The sequence below is a fragment of the Podarcis pityusensis genome (genome assembly GCF_964106645.2).
Source record: "Podarcis pityusensis genome assembly, chromosome: 6".
Taxonomy (NCBI): domain Eukaryota; kingdom Metazoa; phylum Chordata; class Lepidosauria; order Squamata; family Lacertidae; genus Podarcis; species Podarcis pityusensis.
The window spans coordinates 64,044,593-64,060,042 of record NC_138030.1 but is presented as its reverse complement, the minus strand read 5'-3'; the positions used below and the strand labels follow the sequence as shown (position 1 = coordinate 64,060,042).

Genomic DNA, 15,450 nt, shown 5'->3' with positions numbered 1-15,450 from the left:
AGTTCTGCTTATAAGCAGCATTTTGTCTGCGGTGAGTGATGACAGGACCATTCTGCATGTTGTCACCACGCATGTAACTCTTGCTACGAATATAAACCAGTTGAGACATTCACAGAAGATAAAAAAGAAGACTGAACAAATCCTCCGGCATCCTGCAGTAGATGATCAAAACACTCAGACCTACCAGCATGTACGAAATAGTCTTTATTGGACATGATGTGCTTACTAATTTTTTAATTGTTATCGATCCCATAATCTTTCCTGTTTGTCCTTTCATTAAGCCCTTCTTTAAAAATAGTAACAAAGCTGTGCAAGTTACTTGAGCTACAATCAATTCATTTACAGTGGTGCCTCGCAAGACGAAATTAATCCGTTCCGCGAGTCTCTTCGTCTTGCGGTTTTTTCGTCTTGCAAAGCACGGCTATTAGCGGCTTAGCGGCTATTAGCGGCTATTAACGGCTATTAACGGCTTAGCGGCTTTAAGAAAAAGGAAACAAACTCGCAAGAACTCGCAAGACGTTTCGTCTTGCGAAGCAAGCCCATAGGGAAATTCGTCTTGCGGAACGACTCAAAAAACGGAAAACTCTTTCGTCTTGCGCGTTTTTCGTCTTGCGAGGCACCACTGTATATTGTTGAGCACCACCCCAGTCTCTGAGTGGTGCAAGATTCCAGGAATATTAGGTGCTTACCCAGGGTTTGTGTTTATTTGGGAATGAAATACAATGGAGTCTGTTCTATCTTTATGATATATGGTTTGTTTACAAATATATACAACCTGAGCCTATGGACTCACAGCATTAACACCCCAAAAGGACCTTGCTTCTGATGTGGATTCAGACAGAAATTAATCATGGCTCTGTCTGTCTGTCTTGGTTCCCAACTTGCTTCTTTGCTTCATGCTCACATCACTCCAAACTCTGCCCTCAACTCTGCCTTTGTCCTTCTAATAGCTGTGAGTAGAGAGAGGACCTCCCCACCGATTTACCATCTTGCACAGAGACACTTCTTTTTTCCTCTGAATGGATCACCAGATTACCAGGAAGCTAGCTTGGCTATTCCAAGAATTAGGAGGAAGGCAGGCATTCAGCCTGCCCCACCCCCCAAAAAACCTCATGACAGTATCATTGTCTGCTAGCATTGATCTAATTGTTACAGCTTTAGAATGTTGACTTAAGGACCTACAGATTGTTGAAGTTTCAGAGATGGGCAATTTTCTGATACTTTCCAACTTTTACAACAGTAAATCCTATAATCGACTTGCAGGTTTGACCTGTGTATAGCGTTAGATGAGGCAGTTGCTTCAGGTGGTATATTCAGGGGCGTAGCTAGCTGTTCTGGCACCCAGAGTGGTGGGGACGGGGTGAGCCGCTCACAGGGGCACTGCGGCAATCTGCCCAGAGGGGTGCCGCAGCGAGCTGCCCACAGAGTCTGCCTGGTGGACGCAAGCCCCACGCTGCCGTTTCTGGCAGCGCAGGCCCCCGAGCCACCGTGTCACTCCCAAGAGAGACGTGTGGCTCGGGCACACTGCAGGGCAGTGCCACCCCCCACGGTATGCCATGTTGTCACCTCCTCAGGAGTGACACCCAGCGTGGGCCACACACCCCTTCCTACACCCCTGGGTATATTCTTAAGGAGGTGTCATAGCTTTGCCTTTTGCTTCATTTTGTGTGAAAAAGAAAAGCAGGGAAATATGTCTTATATTATGTTGTTGCAATATAGGACCGACATTGCCCTACCCAACGCAGGACTTGCAGTTCAGAATTTGGATGGCATTGTAAGACAATGTTGCACTTCAACTCCGGTCTTCCTTTGCATTTTGGGCCAAGTTCCACAGTGCTGCGGCTGCAAGTTATCAAGAGTATACAATGAGAAGTTGGGAGCATGGAGTACAAATATTAGGGCTACAAATTCTTTCTGTTCTGCTGCAGGGGTATTGGGTCACAATGCTGACAAAAGGACATGTTTTTGGAGCCCATACTAGCCCACTGCTGCTCAGTTCCCTTGAGGTTCTTGGATAGGCTGTTATGTGAAAGTTGATGGTAGCCTGATGCAAAATGTTAAAGCTGTTAACAGTATTCTCTTTACTTCACTCAAATGATGTGACTTTTTCTCTCTGGATATGATAATTGGCTGCATACTTTCCATCTTCTTGAGTGGTCTGAGAAAATGTTATTAAGTGGGATGCAGTTTAACCTTCCCACAGTGTGTGCTACAAAACTCCCCCCCCCCCCAAAGAATAGGAAATTTGTGATATGATTGCTGTATGATTACCTATGTTTCTCAAAATGGATAAAAGCAGAATCCTTGGGCGGGGGTTGTTGGGGTTTTTGAAAAGATTACTTTGAGAAGAGAAAACAAGGCTACTTGTACCCACAACCTGCCCCATTCACTTTGCTGAAGAGGCCAATCCATGAGAAAGGAGTAGTGAAGTTGTTTGTGTATGCTGCAGTTTTTAAGAATCCACTATATCTGTGCTTTTAAATATTTCCCTCAGTGCAAAAATCCATTTCCTAAAAGGGTGGGAGATTTGTAGCTCCTGTTAAAGGAAAATCAGACCCTCTTGGGCTCGTGGAAGGAGTTTGGGGGTTCTTTGATCCTGTCATTAGTGTGCATTTATTGATAAGAAGATTTCAAATAAGTAGCTGAGTTGGTGTACAAGAATTTTGAAAATGCTTAAATCTGAAGAAGGAGGTTTTCTCCCTGGCTTGACTCCAGACTTCGTCATGCTTAGACTGAACCCATTGAAATGATAGATTTTAAGTTAAGTTAGTACTCATGACTAATTTAAATTCTACAGATTTCAATGGGTCTACTGTAAGCATGATGATAAGTCTCAGCCAACCTTGTTTCTTTTGAAAGAAGCTTGGTCTCTGTTTTAATGGAATAAAGTAGATTCCGAATATGGATCTAAGAATCAGGTTTGAGAAGATAAAATATTTGCTTTCAAAATGTCTCGTTTCCTCTGTCTTGTTAGGTAATAAGGGATGGCAGAATGGTATGAACAAAGTGAAACATCATCTGTGCATGGGGGATTTCCAACCCCTCCAATTGATGGCAGCCCCTCCGTTCCTTGTAGATTATAGGGCTTCTAGAGTGGGATACTCTCACCAGAAGAAATAATCAACCATGCGCATGATTTGGGGGGAAGGACCACAGGATTTGGGGGAAGGAGTGTAGCTCACAGGTAGATGCCTCATGCTTTACATGCAAAAGGTCCCAGCTTCAACCCCTGGTGTCCATGCGGGGCAAGAAAGATTCCTGCCTGGAGAGCTACTGCTTGTCAATGTTGACAACTCTGAGCTAATTGGAGCAGTTGCGTGCTGAGGTCCCCCAAAACACCCTTATCCCAAATAACTCACACTTCACACATAATTTTTGTTTAAGGTTTTTGGCATAATTTTTTGGCCACAACTTTATTATCATACAAAATTGTGAGTGGTTGCTTAGGCATTGGTTAAGACTAGCTGTCCCCCCGCCATGGGGACAGCACTGACTTCCGGATTCCAGCGAAAGCCAGTGTGGAGGAACAAGATCAGGGGATAACTGGAGCTGCGACACAGACCCTCAGCTTCTCCCCACATGCTCCTAGGGGCTTACACGGCCCAAACCCGATTCCAGGGGTTTGGACGAAAGGATGGTAAGCCCCTGAATTCCTTTAACGGAATTCCCGTGCAGCAGCATCACCTGAGGGGCAGGCACAGCCAATCCATACCCCTCCACCAACCAATTTAAACCAATGCCTAACCGCCAACCTTACAAGTTGTGACGATTTGCTACGCGGTAGGCAAAAACCAGATGGCACACACTAATCAGCCAAATGGCAAAATTCCTACCAGGCCCTCGCACCAATGCAAACGACCCCATGACAGGCATAGCAAGGTCAAGCGGAAGCCCAACAAGGGAGGGCGGGCGGGTGATCCGATGCCCACAGCGAAAGAGAAAGCAACTCTCTGTGGGCCTTCCTTAAATATCCTCTGATCTCCACCCCCAAAGTGGCAACATACAAATTGCCCCAGCAACACCATCACCAATCCTTGCCAGGCCCTTTCCTTCAATTTTGCCTGGCAACTACAGGGTGCTTTGCCTAGCCCCAGCCGCAACACGTGCTCTCCTTTAATGAGAACACGCTTTGCGTGCTGAGGTCCCCCAAAACACCCTTATCCCAAATAACTCACACTTCACACATAATTTTTGTTTAAGGTTTTTGGCATAATTTTTTGGCCACAACTTTATTATCATACAAAATTGTGAGTGGTTGCTTAGGCATTGGTTAAGACTAGCTGTCCCCCCGCCATGGGGACAGCACTGACTTCCGGATTCCAGCGAAAGCCAGTGTGGAGGAACAAGATCAGGGGATAACTGGAGCTGCGACACAGACCCTCAGCTTCTCCCCACATGCTCCTAGGGGCTTACACGGCCCAAACCCGATTCCAGGGGTTTGGACGAAAGGATGGTAAGCCCCTGAATTCCTTTAACGGAATTCCCGTGCAGCAGCATCACCTGAGGGGCAGGCACAGCCAATCCATACCCCTCCACCAACCAATTTAAACCAATGCCTAACCGCCACCTGAGCCCTTACGCTCACCGCCAACCACTCACAAACCTAAACACACTCTCAACTTAGCCACCACTGACCTCAACCATACATCATTCCCAACAGAGGTAAGATGAACCCCATCAAACCTGTAGCAATCAGTGGCTTTAACATTAATATCTGGGTGGGGAATCACAAGCCCACCCAGATCAGACACCAGCTTGCTCGCAGCTGAATTAATACGCTTTCGCACCCTTTCGGTGGCCGCAGGGCAGGGACTACCCCTCCAGATGCAACGCTGAAGCAACTGTGACCAAATTAGCTTAGTAGCGGGCACCAAGGCCGCCAGGTCCCTCAAATCCTGCAAAATAACAGCACGTAAAACATAACAGGAAAAAGAAACCATATCATTTTCCCCAAGCTGCACCACAATCGCCGTAGGGGGGCCCTCCAGAAGAACACGCCTCTGCATTAGCGGTAAGAACTCCTTCCACCGCATCCCCCTTCTGGAGATCCAGGACACTCGCACGTGCTGCGGAAGGCCGAGGCCAACTCCCAGTTCAGATTGCCGAGCTCTGCAAGCGGCCCAATGCACAATACTGTGCCCCACTATCCAAACCCGGACAGTGGGTAGACCTAGGGTAAAACAAAAGATGTGAGTACACGAGATCAACACCATTTCCGCACATAACCCTTATATGCGTCCGACTTCCAGCGACCCAGGTCTTTAATCCTCCTTGCCGACAAGCCCCAATGGGCGGCTGTTGTTGCAGCCCCAATCCTGAAGGAATGCGGAGCAAACTCAGAGGCTGCATGGCCACAAGCAGCAACGACCCTGCGCAAAACACCAGTGAATTGATGGCGTGCCAATGGACGCCCATCTTCATGAATGAACAGGGCCCCTCCCCCAGGAGGCCGCAACGCCATATATTTCTGGAGATCCTTGACTGGGCAAGGGCCCCCTAGCCCAGTTGCTGGGAGCCGAATAACTGCCCCTCTACCCAGTTGATCAGTTTTGGAACTCCTGACAAGGATCTGCAATTCTGACTGAGACAAGCTCACGTCCTGCAGCAACAAACCTCTCGAACCTCCATCCTGCTTAGGTTCACACACCACCTCCCCAACCCTCAGGGCTCCAAAAAAGGCTAACGAATAGGCTGCGGAAAATAACCGCGCCTCAAACCTGGACCAACAGATGCCCTTTAGTTTACTTCGCATCCTGGTCAACAATCCAAACGTTATAGGCCTCCTTGTAGCTGGTCTGGAGGGGCAAAGCCTCCCCCACCCCTCCAAAGCCTTGCGCACCACGAACTTCCCACATGGATCATTATTAAAATAAACTTTGCTAAAGAAGGAAATTGCAGCCGCATGCAATCTCAGCGTCCTGGCTGCCCTCCGCATCTGAAATAGATGCGCCAAATATTGGAGCACCTGTGCAGTAGAATGAGGTGTGCATGTTCCCCCTACCACGGATTGCCCAGTGAAATGCAAAAAATCGGTCCAAGCCTTCTTATAGGACCTCAATGTGGAGGGGGCAATAGATGCAGCTACTCCCTGTAAAACTAAGTGCTGCCAAGGTTCCAGAGATGATCCGGGAAAAATTCCGGACGGTCTCGAGCCACTGGCGCCAGGGACCTGAACCGCTGCATCTGAAAACGGGACAGAGCATCAGCAATCTCGTTAGACACTCCAGGAACAAAACGAGCAGAAAATACAATGTTAAAACGTAAGCAATGCAAAACAAAGACCCTCAGCAGGGCTGATACCCTAGGTGATCGTGAAGACTGCTTGGCTAGCACGTTCACCACCGCCAGGTTATCTGTCCAAAAACATACACGACGGTCCCTGAAATGCTCGACCCATAAATGGACTGCCACTACAATGGGAAAAAACTCAAGAAAAGTTAAGTCCCGAGTTATAGCTTCCCCACGCCAAGCTGAAGGCCAACGCTCGGCACACCACCTGCCATCCCAATACAAACCAAAACCCAACGACCCCGCAGCATCAGAGTGCACCTGAAAATCGGTATAAAGGTTCAAGGTGTCCTGCCAAAGAGACACCCCATTGAATTCCTCCAGGAATTCCAACCAAATACGAAGGTCAGCACGCACCTGAGCTGACAGGCGCACCCTATGCCTCGGGGACCTCAAACCTGACATAAGCCTGGCCAAGCGGGAACAGAAAGGTCGCCCTGGGGCGATCACCCTGCAAGCAAAGTTTAGGTGGCCCAGCAAGGACTGCAGCTGCCGCAGAGTAACTTTTTTCATGGGAATGAGTTCAGCGATGACGCCCTTCAGCGTGAGTATCTTATCCGCCGGCAAACTGGAAGTTTGCGCCACCGTATCCAACGAAATACCCAGGTAAGTCAGCTGCGTAGAAGGACCTTCAGTTTTCTCCGCAGCTAACGGCACGCCCAGTTCCTCGGTTAAGGCAGCAAAGGCCTGCAGCAACACCACGCAATTCCCCGTATCGCTAGCTGAGGCCAATAAAAAACCATCCAAATAATGAGTGACTCCGCCCAAACCAGTTCTTTTGCGCAGAGCCCAGTCCAGAAATGAACTAAAACACTCGAAGGCCGCACAGGCTACCGAGCAGCCCATGGGCATGGCCTTATCAAAGTAAAATTCCCCGTCGAACTGAAATCCCAGCAACCAGAAGTCATCAGGATGAATTGGAAGCAGCCGAAATGCAGACTCAATGTCACATTTGGCTAGCAGGGCACCCTGTCCAAATTTTCTTATCATTTTGATCGCTTGATCAAGCGAGGCATACTTCACCGAACAAAGCTCCGGGGGAATAACATCATTTACTGATGTGCCCCTAGGGTGTGAAAGGTTGTGTATCAGGCGAAATTCCCCCGGAGCTTTTTTAGGAACCATACCTAAGGGTGAAATATGCAGATTAGGAAAGGGTGGAACGGCAAAAGGGCCTGCCATACGGCGTAGAGCCAGTTCTTTCCCAATTTTCTTACGCGCCACGTCAGGCATATCCTTCACAGACTTCTGGTTTGAAGGGTTTCTAGCTACAGGATTTGCCGCCACTGGGATTCGAAAACCCAGGGAAAAACCGTCACGCAAATAAGATGCTAAGAGGGTATAACTGTAACAATGACAACAACGGCTGTAGCCTAACCGGGGTATGAGCTAAGGAGGAAAGTACACTATTTTCCTGCACCGGCGGCTGCAGCCTGGGGCGCGGCTTTCGGGGGCTGCTGTGAGCCCCACCCCTTCCGAAAGGGCCGTCGAACCCCTGCACAGGCAGAAGCTGGATGGTTCCCTGAACACTTCTCACAACTATGAGAATATCTGCAGAATTGGCGCTGACAGGTTCCTTTGTTAAAATCCCAACAAAAGAACTTGCGACCCGTCTTAGCTGGCACAATCCTAGTTTTTTGCGATTCAGGGATCTTATTGTCAATACGTGGAGCCACATAAGTGGTCCATACATCTAAATCCTTTCGGTCCCAGCGGGCAGTGGGGATCTTGGCAGCCCTGCGTCTGAAATTCTCATCATAAGAAATCGCAGCAGACGCTCCAGCCATCGTAAATGCTGAGCGAACTATGGACAAATAAACCCATAAATGCATGGACCTCCGTGGGTAGGCCGCTGCCACCACTCCAGCGAACACCTGGAAACTATCCAGCCATCGCTCGAAGGTCCTTTCAACCTTTGGCAAAACCACCCTCTTTTTCGTGGCTGCCAAACCTCTATCCTGGGAGTCCTGACACTCCTGAGGGGGTGCCAAGCTAAATATATCAATGTAACGGCCATCCAGAATCCTAGATCGCAGCTTTGTAGTCAAGTGGGCACCTGGTATAATATCCCTAGCTGAGTTGGTGGAAACTTTCACATCAGGCATGAGGACCCCTTCCAGACAGTCCTGCACCACCCCATACTTTGCCCTGTGAGAGTTTGCCCTCCGCTCCCAAGCCCATTTTGGAAGTCCCGATGTCTCCCCAAAGCCCCAGTATAGCGAAAGCGAAGCTTCCTCATCACTACTGGAGGTTTGAGACGAAGTACCTGCGGAAGAGGATGAGGTGTCTCTCCGTCTCCTCTTAGCACGCTTCTTGGAACTCTTTTTCCGGCGACGGAGCCCACCAGAAGAGGACTTTGGAGGGAGAGGAAGGCTGTCCTCCACCGAAGACTCAGATGCGTCGCCTTGCAGCACAACGCCTGGAACTGACTGAGAAGAGACTACAGGTGAATGACCAGGAACAGACCTCACCACTGATGAGGACTGTACAACTGAACCCCGTGCCGCCCGAATCCGGGCGGATGACCTCCGCCTGGTCGGACCCCTGGGGCCGCCCCGTACCCTTGGCGCTGCAGCCTGGGAGACAGGTGAGACCGACGACTGGGACAATTGATTAGTACGCGAAAGACCCCCAGCTAACAAATCCTCCCCCTCATCTTCAGCCGAAGATGACACCGAAGGAGGTGCGTCAACAGGCGGAGCTGGACTAGCAGAAGAAGTCGTCGGAGTCGAGCAGCGTTGAATCAAACCATCCATTTCAGCCTCAACACGTGCTAACACCACTGGGTCACTGGCCAAGCCAGTGACCATGGACTGAAGGCGTCTCAAAGATCGCTGTGGCACTGGAGAACGCAAAGCTTGGGACGGGCCTTTTATGGGCCGCTTCGCTGAGGAAGCGAGATCAAGCCTCCGTGACACCTTCTTCTTTGGAGCCATACCTGCTACTAGTAAAAAAGACAAATAATAGAATTAATGCAAGGCTACACCAGTGCTCTTTGTTATAATGAATAGTCAATCAGCCTGAAAAACAATCAATCCCGATAGGTGCAACTATATGGCTCACCAGCAGGTGGCGCAGCCAGTAATCAAGGCCAATGGTATAGCTGCGTTTCAATAAACGGCCACTAGAGGCCAGCACGCAATGAGGAGGCAGTAGAAAATGGCGCTCCCGCCAAAATTCCCCAAAATGGAGGCCTCCCAACTGACTTCAGGCAGAAGGCCTCCCCCAATGCCCAAAGCAGGCCGCAAGCAGGCCTCCAACCACCAAAGCCGCTGTGCGCGCTAAGCGCCACCGGCTAAAGCTGGAACGTCCGAGGAGGGCCCCCCCGCAGCCTAAAACGGCCCAACTCCGCAGGCCGCAGGCGCCGAAGCGCGGCAAAAGCCGCTACCGCTCGGAGCCGGGTGGGGGGGGGTGCCCAAATAGGCCCCGAGCCCAAGGCACGTCCCACGGCCTCCCCCAGCTCCCCCAGGCACTCCCCGCTATACCCGGGCCAAGAGGGGAAAGGCTTGACTAAGCCTCCCCAAGCCCGGCCCGAACAGGGCCGAATAAGCAAGCGCCGAGCGCCGCGTGCGAATCGGCGGCTCCAACGGCGCCTGCGCAGAGCCTCCGCGCCAGCCGGCCCGCCCCGGCTAGTAAGAGCGCGCCGAAGCGCGCGAAAAGGGGGCCGCCGCCGTGAGAGGCCAGGGGAGGACTACGGTAAGCACCCGCTTTTTTCTCTAGTAACCCTACGAAGTGGGGGGGGGGAATGGTAAAGCTCCGAGGGCCCGAAGGTCAACCAGCCCCGTCCCCGGCGCCTCGGCTACGAACCGGGCCGAAAGGCCTAGGGTCCGCCCCCCCCCTCCCGGCCACCCCCAGCAGCCCCACGGGACCAAAAGCCCACGAGGAAAGTTGGGGGGGGAAGGCTAGTAAAATGGAAACAAGAGTCAGAACAAAAACAAATAAAAATTGAAAACTAAAGACAAAGAACCTGGAAAATAAATTAAAGAAGGGGGGGGTAGACTTTGGGGAGATAAACACAAAAGGCCAAGATCAAATAAATAAATAAAATAAAATAGGAGAAAATGAGGAATGAGATATAGATTTATACAACCGGTCTTTAGCTGTGTTCGATCCGATGCCCACAGCGAAAGAGAAAGCAACTCTCTGTGGGCCTTCCTTAAATATCCTCTGATCTCCACCCCCAAAGTGGCAACATACAAATTGCCCCAGCAACACCATCACCAATCCTTGCCAGGCCCTTTCCTTCAATTTTGCCTGGCAACTACAGGGTGCTTTGCCTAGCCCCAGCCGCAACACGTGCTCTCCTTTAATGAGAACACGCTTTGTCTGACTTGGTATAAGAGAGCTTCCTATGTTTCTATGCTGAAGCTTTCCAATGTACACATTGCTTTCTCTGGATCCCTGGCTGCGGCGGTGGGGAGCAGGGGAGGAATGGGTTTCCCATTATTTGTGGCATAGTAAAAGTTGTCATGATGTGCAAAACTTGTTTTAATTTATTCATTTCATTTGGCTAAAAACAGCCAATGGCCTTGTAGTACTGCTGTATTGTGGAAAAAATAAAGAGCAAAATGGCTACTGCTCTGGATTTTCACTGGGATATATCATGTTACAAAATCATAAGTGGATAAATAGCGAGGAAGTATTTCTGAAGATGTCTACCACTTCTGCTTCTCCCATCCAGTGTCTTTTGATATACTACCCTAAGGGCATGTGTGAGGGAAAATCATTACAAGGAGGCATGGATGGCTGTAATGGGGCAGTTAAAAATTAATTATGTTTCCCATTAAAAATCGGATAGAAGCCTTAACACATGACAGATTAGACATCATGACTGTTATGAACAACCTTTTGTTCTACTGCTGGTTTTCCTGAAGGAGAAAAATGCAGTGCCTTATGTTCACATAATAGTGATATAAAAATACCACCATTTCTTTGTCTGAGCATCATTCTTTTATTTGAAATATGTTGAATTGAAGAGCTTCTTATTACAGTTGCATGAATTCAGAAAGCTGGGAACGTTGTGTATGTTTGTGGTTTGTGGAAGCTATTTCCCATGGATGACATACTCAAAAACTAAACATTTGTTTCTGAAACACCCAGTGGAGAAATTGGTGAGGAAGCAGAATCCAGTATCTAGGTGTTTACTCATTCTAAACATCTCTGCAAATTCTGAAGACTAGTCAGTCTATCTGTGGCCCTTTTGGCACGTTATATTAACTTTGGAATCTGTTTCCTAAAGCTTGCTCTTATTGATTTATCAGTAGTGGTTAAGAGCGGTAGACTCGTAATCTGGGGAACTGGGTTCGTGTCTCTTCTCCTCCACATGCAGCTGCTGGGTGACCTTGGGCTAGTCACACTTCTCTGAAGTCTCTCAGCCCCACTCACCTCACAGAGTGTTTGTTGTGGGGGAGGAAGGGAAATGAAAATGTTAGCCGCTGTGAGACTCCTTCGGGTAGTGATAAAGCGGGATATCAAATCCAAACTCCTCTTCTTCCTTTTGTATTCTGTTTCATAACAATATTTTAGGACTATTCCTCTCACAAATTATGCAAAGCAACAATATTTACTGAGTGTAGTAATGATATTTCTATTGAGAATGTCTATATCCGACAACATCCTTATGTTCATAAAAGAAATCAGTTTGAAAAGTTTGTTTAGTCCAGATCATTGCGAAACATTTGCTTAAAAGCCAGAAACTTCATAGAGCTTATCAGGGTGTGGTTTATAGGCCTGGTTTTAAGGAAATAATGAAAGGTTTCCATTTTAAAGAGCCTTCTCTGAAAGCATCTCTCCTGGAAGGAGCACCATGTATTCTGTGCTCCGATTGCTTGGCCCCATAAAGAACACGGCAGCTTCATTTTGAACCAACGTGAACTTCCAAACTATCTTTAACAGCAGCCTCATGTGGAACATGTTACAGTAGCTTAATCTGTATGAAGTCAGAGCACACGAGTAACCATGGTCAGGTCTGCTTTCGCGACATAGGGTCCCAGGTGGCAAGTGAATCTGATAAAAGGAACTCCTGAAAATGGATGCCACCTGTAATTACATAGGTTGATCCAGATACAGGAAGACCCCCCAAACTGCTAACTCGGGGGACTGTCATCCCATCCAGGACTGATCACACACCTCCAACTAGATAAGCTGGTTTCCTCACCCACAGTGCCTTCATTTTATCCAGATTAAGATTTGGCTTCTTTGCCATCATCCGAGAGGTGAGGAAAGCAAATGGTGGGGATAACTGTATGGCAGAACCCTCAAACTGGTAATGTTTGATTGATGCAGCAGTTGAGGTTTTCTATTTGTGAACGGAATTATTTGAAAGAGGCCTCTGAGGATTCAGCCTACTCACTAGTAATGTGAAGGAAGGGAAATGTAATGTGAGGAAGGGGAAGAGAGTCCCATTTCTTGATCCTGAAGAGCAGCTGTCTGCAGAAAATGCAACCCTCCCCCTGAATTCATTGGACTTCAGTTGCATCATGCATGTAAATTCATTCAGTATCAACTCCTTGTTTCATGTAATAGCCCAGGATGCTTTTGTGCATGTAGCTTTTGCGGGCTGCAGCACTGCATTAATTGTTCTGTTGCACGTATGTCCTGTTCACAAGACTTCAGATGTTTAGCTGTGAACAGGTTAAAACACCCATGAACTGATGTGCGGAAAGCACGACCAATTTCAGGAAAGCTGCTAGAATTTCTCTATCAAGAATTGGCAAGAATGGAAACTCTGCATCAATCTTGATGATTCCTCAAAGGCTATGGAGCTGTGACTTAGTCACATGGGTGTGAATGCACAGAGGCCTCTTTTCAATGATCCCATTTGCAGGTAAAAGCAAGCAATTTCTTTTCCTGGACAACCTTTAGAAACTGATTTTGTGGAAATTTTACTCTGAGATATATATAGATTATTATGGCAAGCAGAATTGCCTCCGTAAATATTGGAAGAATGATGTTTGCTGTATTAAATGGACCCTATAGCTTCTATAAAGTGACCAAATGGGAGGGGAAGGAAGATTAACTTTTTCAGTGTTGGAATAACATGTTATCACAGAACAGCAAGAGAGAAAATTTATGTCATCATCACCACTGAATAATGCTTTTTAAAATAAAGATAACCACAATTCCTTGGAAACAATGGATGTATTGAAAGTGTTGTGTACATTTCTTGGAGCCCTAAATCAAAGTCACATATGTACCATACATTTAAAGTACTCTTATACCACTTTAGCAATCTTTGTACCCACCACCCGCCCCCATGAATCCTGGGAACTGTAGTTCATTTAAGTGTGCTGAGAGTTGTTCGGAGGCTCCTCAAAGAGCTACAATTCCCAGCACTTTTAACAAACCCAACCAAAGTTCCTTTCTACTCCATTCTGGTTATTTGGATTCCTTCTGGCAATTGTTTTTCTTCCTCTGCTAATTTCACCTCTCTCTTTTTTGGCTTTAACAGGGAATTATTATTATTATTTGTAAAACATTTTTCCTAATAAGCTTCATCTGGGCTGCTTGAAATATTTCACCCTCCTAATAAATCATTGTCCCATGTTCTTTGCAACCGCTAACCCCATTAGGTTTTTACTAGGACCTGGTTCAAATATATTATTTATCATTTTTAGGTTGCATTAGTTCCCATGTAGAGCTAGTCACATTAACTGCAGTGTGAAGGAAGCAGTTCTGACATGGAGAAAGTATGCTCACAGAGACAGCTTCCTGTGGGCAATTAAAGGTTTTTTAGGGGGGGTAATCTCACCCACCATGCACTTGCAAAATTGCAGTTCGGTATTTAGGATGAACACATGCCATGCATGATCATGCCAGGCCAGATTATTTAATCCACAGCCATACTCTCGAGAGTTGCTTTTGAGCACATTTGAACCAGACCAAACATTCCTTGACTCACCCTGCTCTCCCATTCCACATGGGGTTTGTCCCAGGTTGCGTTAAGCCAGTGCCACATCCACAGGACAGAAGGAGGGGAACGCGGCAGTGGTCCCTTCACTGTGCATGTTTCCAGACCCAGGCCAGTCTCAATAACATCACATGATAACAGCACGGTTGGTTCATTATCCAGCAGACCCTGTGCTGTTTCTGCCTCCTGTGCCTTGTCCTGTTCTAGGGATTTCTGCTGGCTGCTTGCTGTTTGGAAAGGTGCACTGGAGCACTGATTTCTAGCAGGGCTTCCTGCTCTACCTCCTTCCCCATCCAACCCCTAATCAAGCATGGTGGATCCAGGTTTGGATTGCTCTGTAAATGTGATAGGACTGCAGCAATAGGCAATTATGAGCATCTTCAAGTTACTGTACTTTCGTTTCTCTAATGGATACTAATCTGTGTGCTGGATCTGCTGCATTCACTACCACACTTGATGTACAATTTCAGCTTCAGACAGCCATGATCACTTCCGCGAACGCATGTTGTTGGTGTGCCACAGGGGAGAAACAGAACTCCTGGTACTTGTAACTTTTGACTTGATTTGCAGGGATATTTCTTCTCCTGAGATGTAGAAGAATTCCTCCCTACCAGTATTTATACATAATTCCAATATGTGCAAAGGGTTAGGTTAACTCCCCAAGAAAGCTAATGTGTTCTAAGTGTGAGTGAAAATTTAATGCTCCTTACTTCTTTTACCGTATAATAGAGTGATGCTTGAATTCTGATCTGAAGTAATGCCATGGCGTTTCAAGTCAGCATAAGAGCAACTACGAGCTGTCTGAGCAAAAGGGAGGGAGAATTAATACTGTGGCTTCAATCCTTGGATATGATTGACAGTATATGATACGAAATAATAGCCTTTCAAAGGCCATGCATTTTAGCTTCTCAAAGGAATTGTGAAGTTACTGCATAGCAGGTCAAGGTCTTCAAGTAGCATAATTATCAGAGAAGTGCCAATCCAAAATCGTTTTCCATTTTAAAAAATGTGCTAATTTATAGGTGAAGTTGATGGTGGCTTTTCTTCTTCTTTTTTGAGAGCTGAAAGAATGTATTTTACAAAAAAAAAGTGCTTAGAATATAATGATACACAATTTTGACATGTTTTTCATTTCAAATACAGCAGCATTTTAAAGAAATGGTCATTTGAATTTAATTCTTTGAGTTGTGTATTAGCCTGGTTTTGATTTGCGTATGCTGTGTCAGGCAGAGAGTGACAAAAATATAGATGGA

The 15,450-nt window shown here is 47.2% G+C and overlaps 2 protein-coding genes across 3 annotated transcripts in view; one reads left to right on the top strand and one right to left on the bottom strand.

Annotated features, from left to right (window-relative positions):
• The window catches only part of NEGR1 (neuronal growth regulator 1), a 466,181-nt gene that overhangs the window by 382,809 nt on the left and 67,922 nt on the right, over positions 1-15,450 (top strand). The gene's annotated exons all lie outside the window — the stretch shown is intronic.
• On the bottom strand, positions 4,324-9,239 carry LOC308478841 (uncharacterized protein). Its single transcript, XM_081008949.1, has 2 exons — positions 8,555-9,239; positions 4,324-5,170 (listed from the first exon to the last, which is right to left on the bottom strand). The coding sequence occupies exons 1-2, from the start codon at positions 9,222-9,224 to the stop codon at positions 4,596-4,598; spliced, it is 1,245 nt and encodes a 414-aa protein (XP_080865075.1). The 5' UTR covers positions 9,225-9,239; the 3' UTR covers positions 4,324-4,595.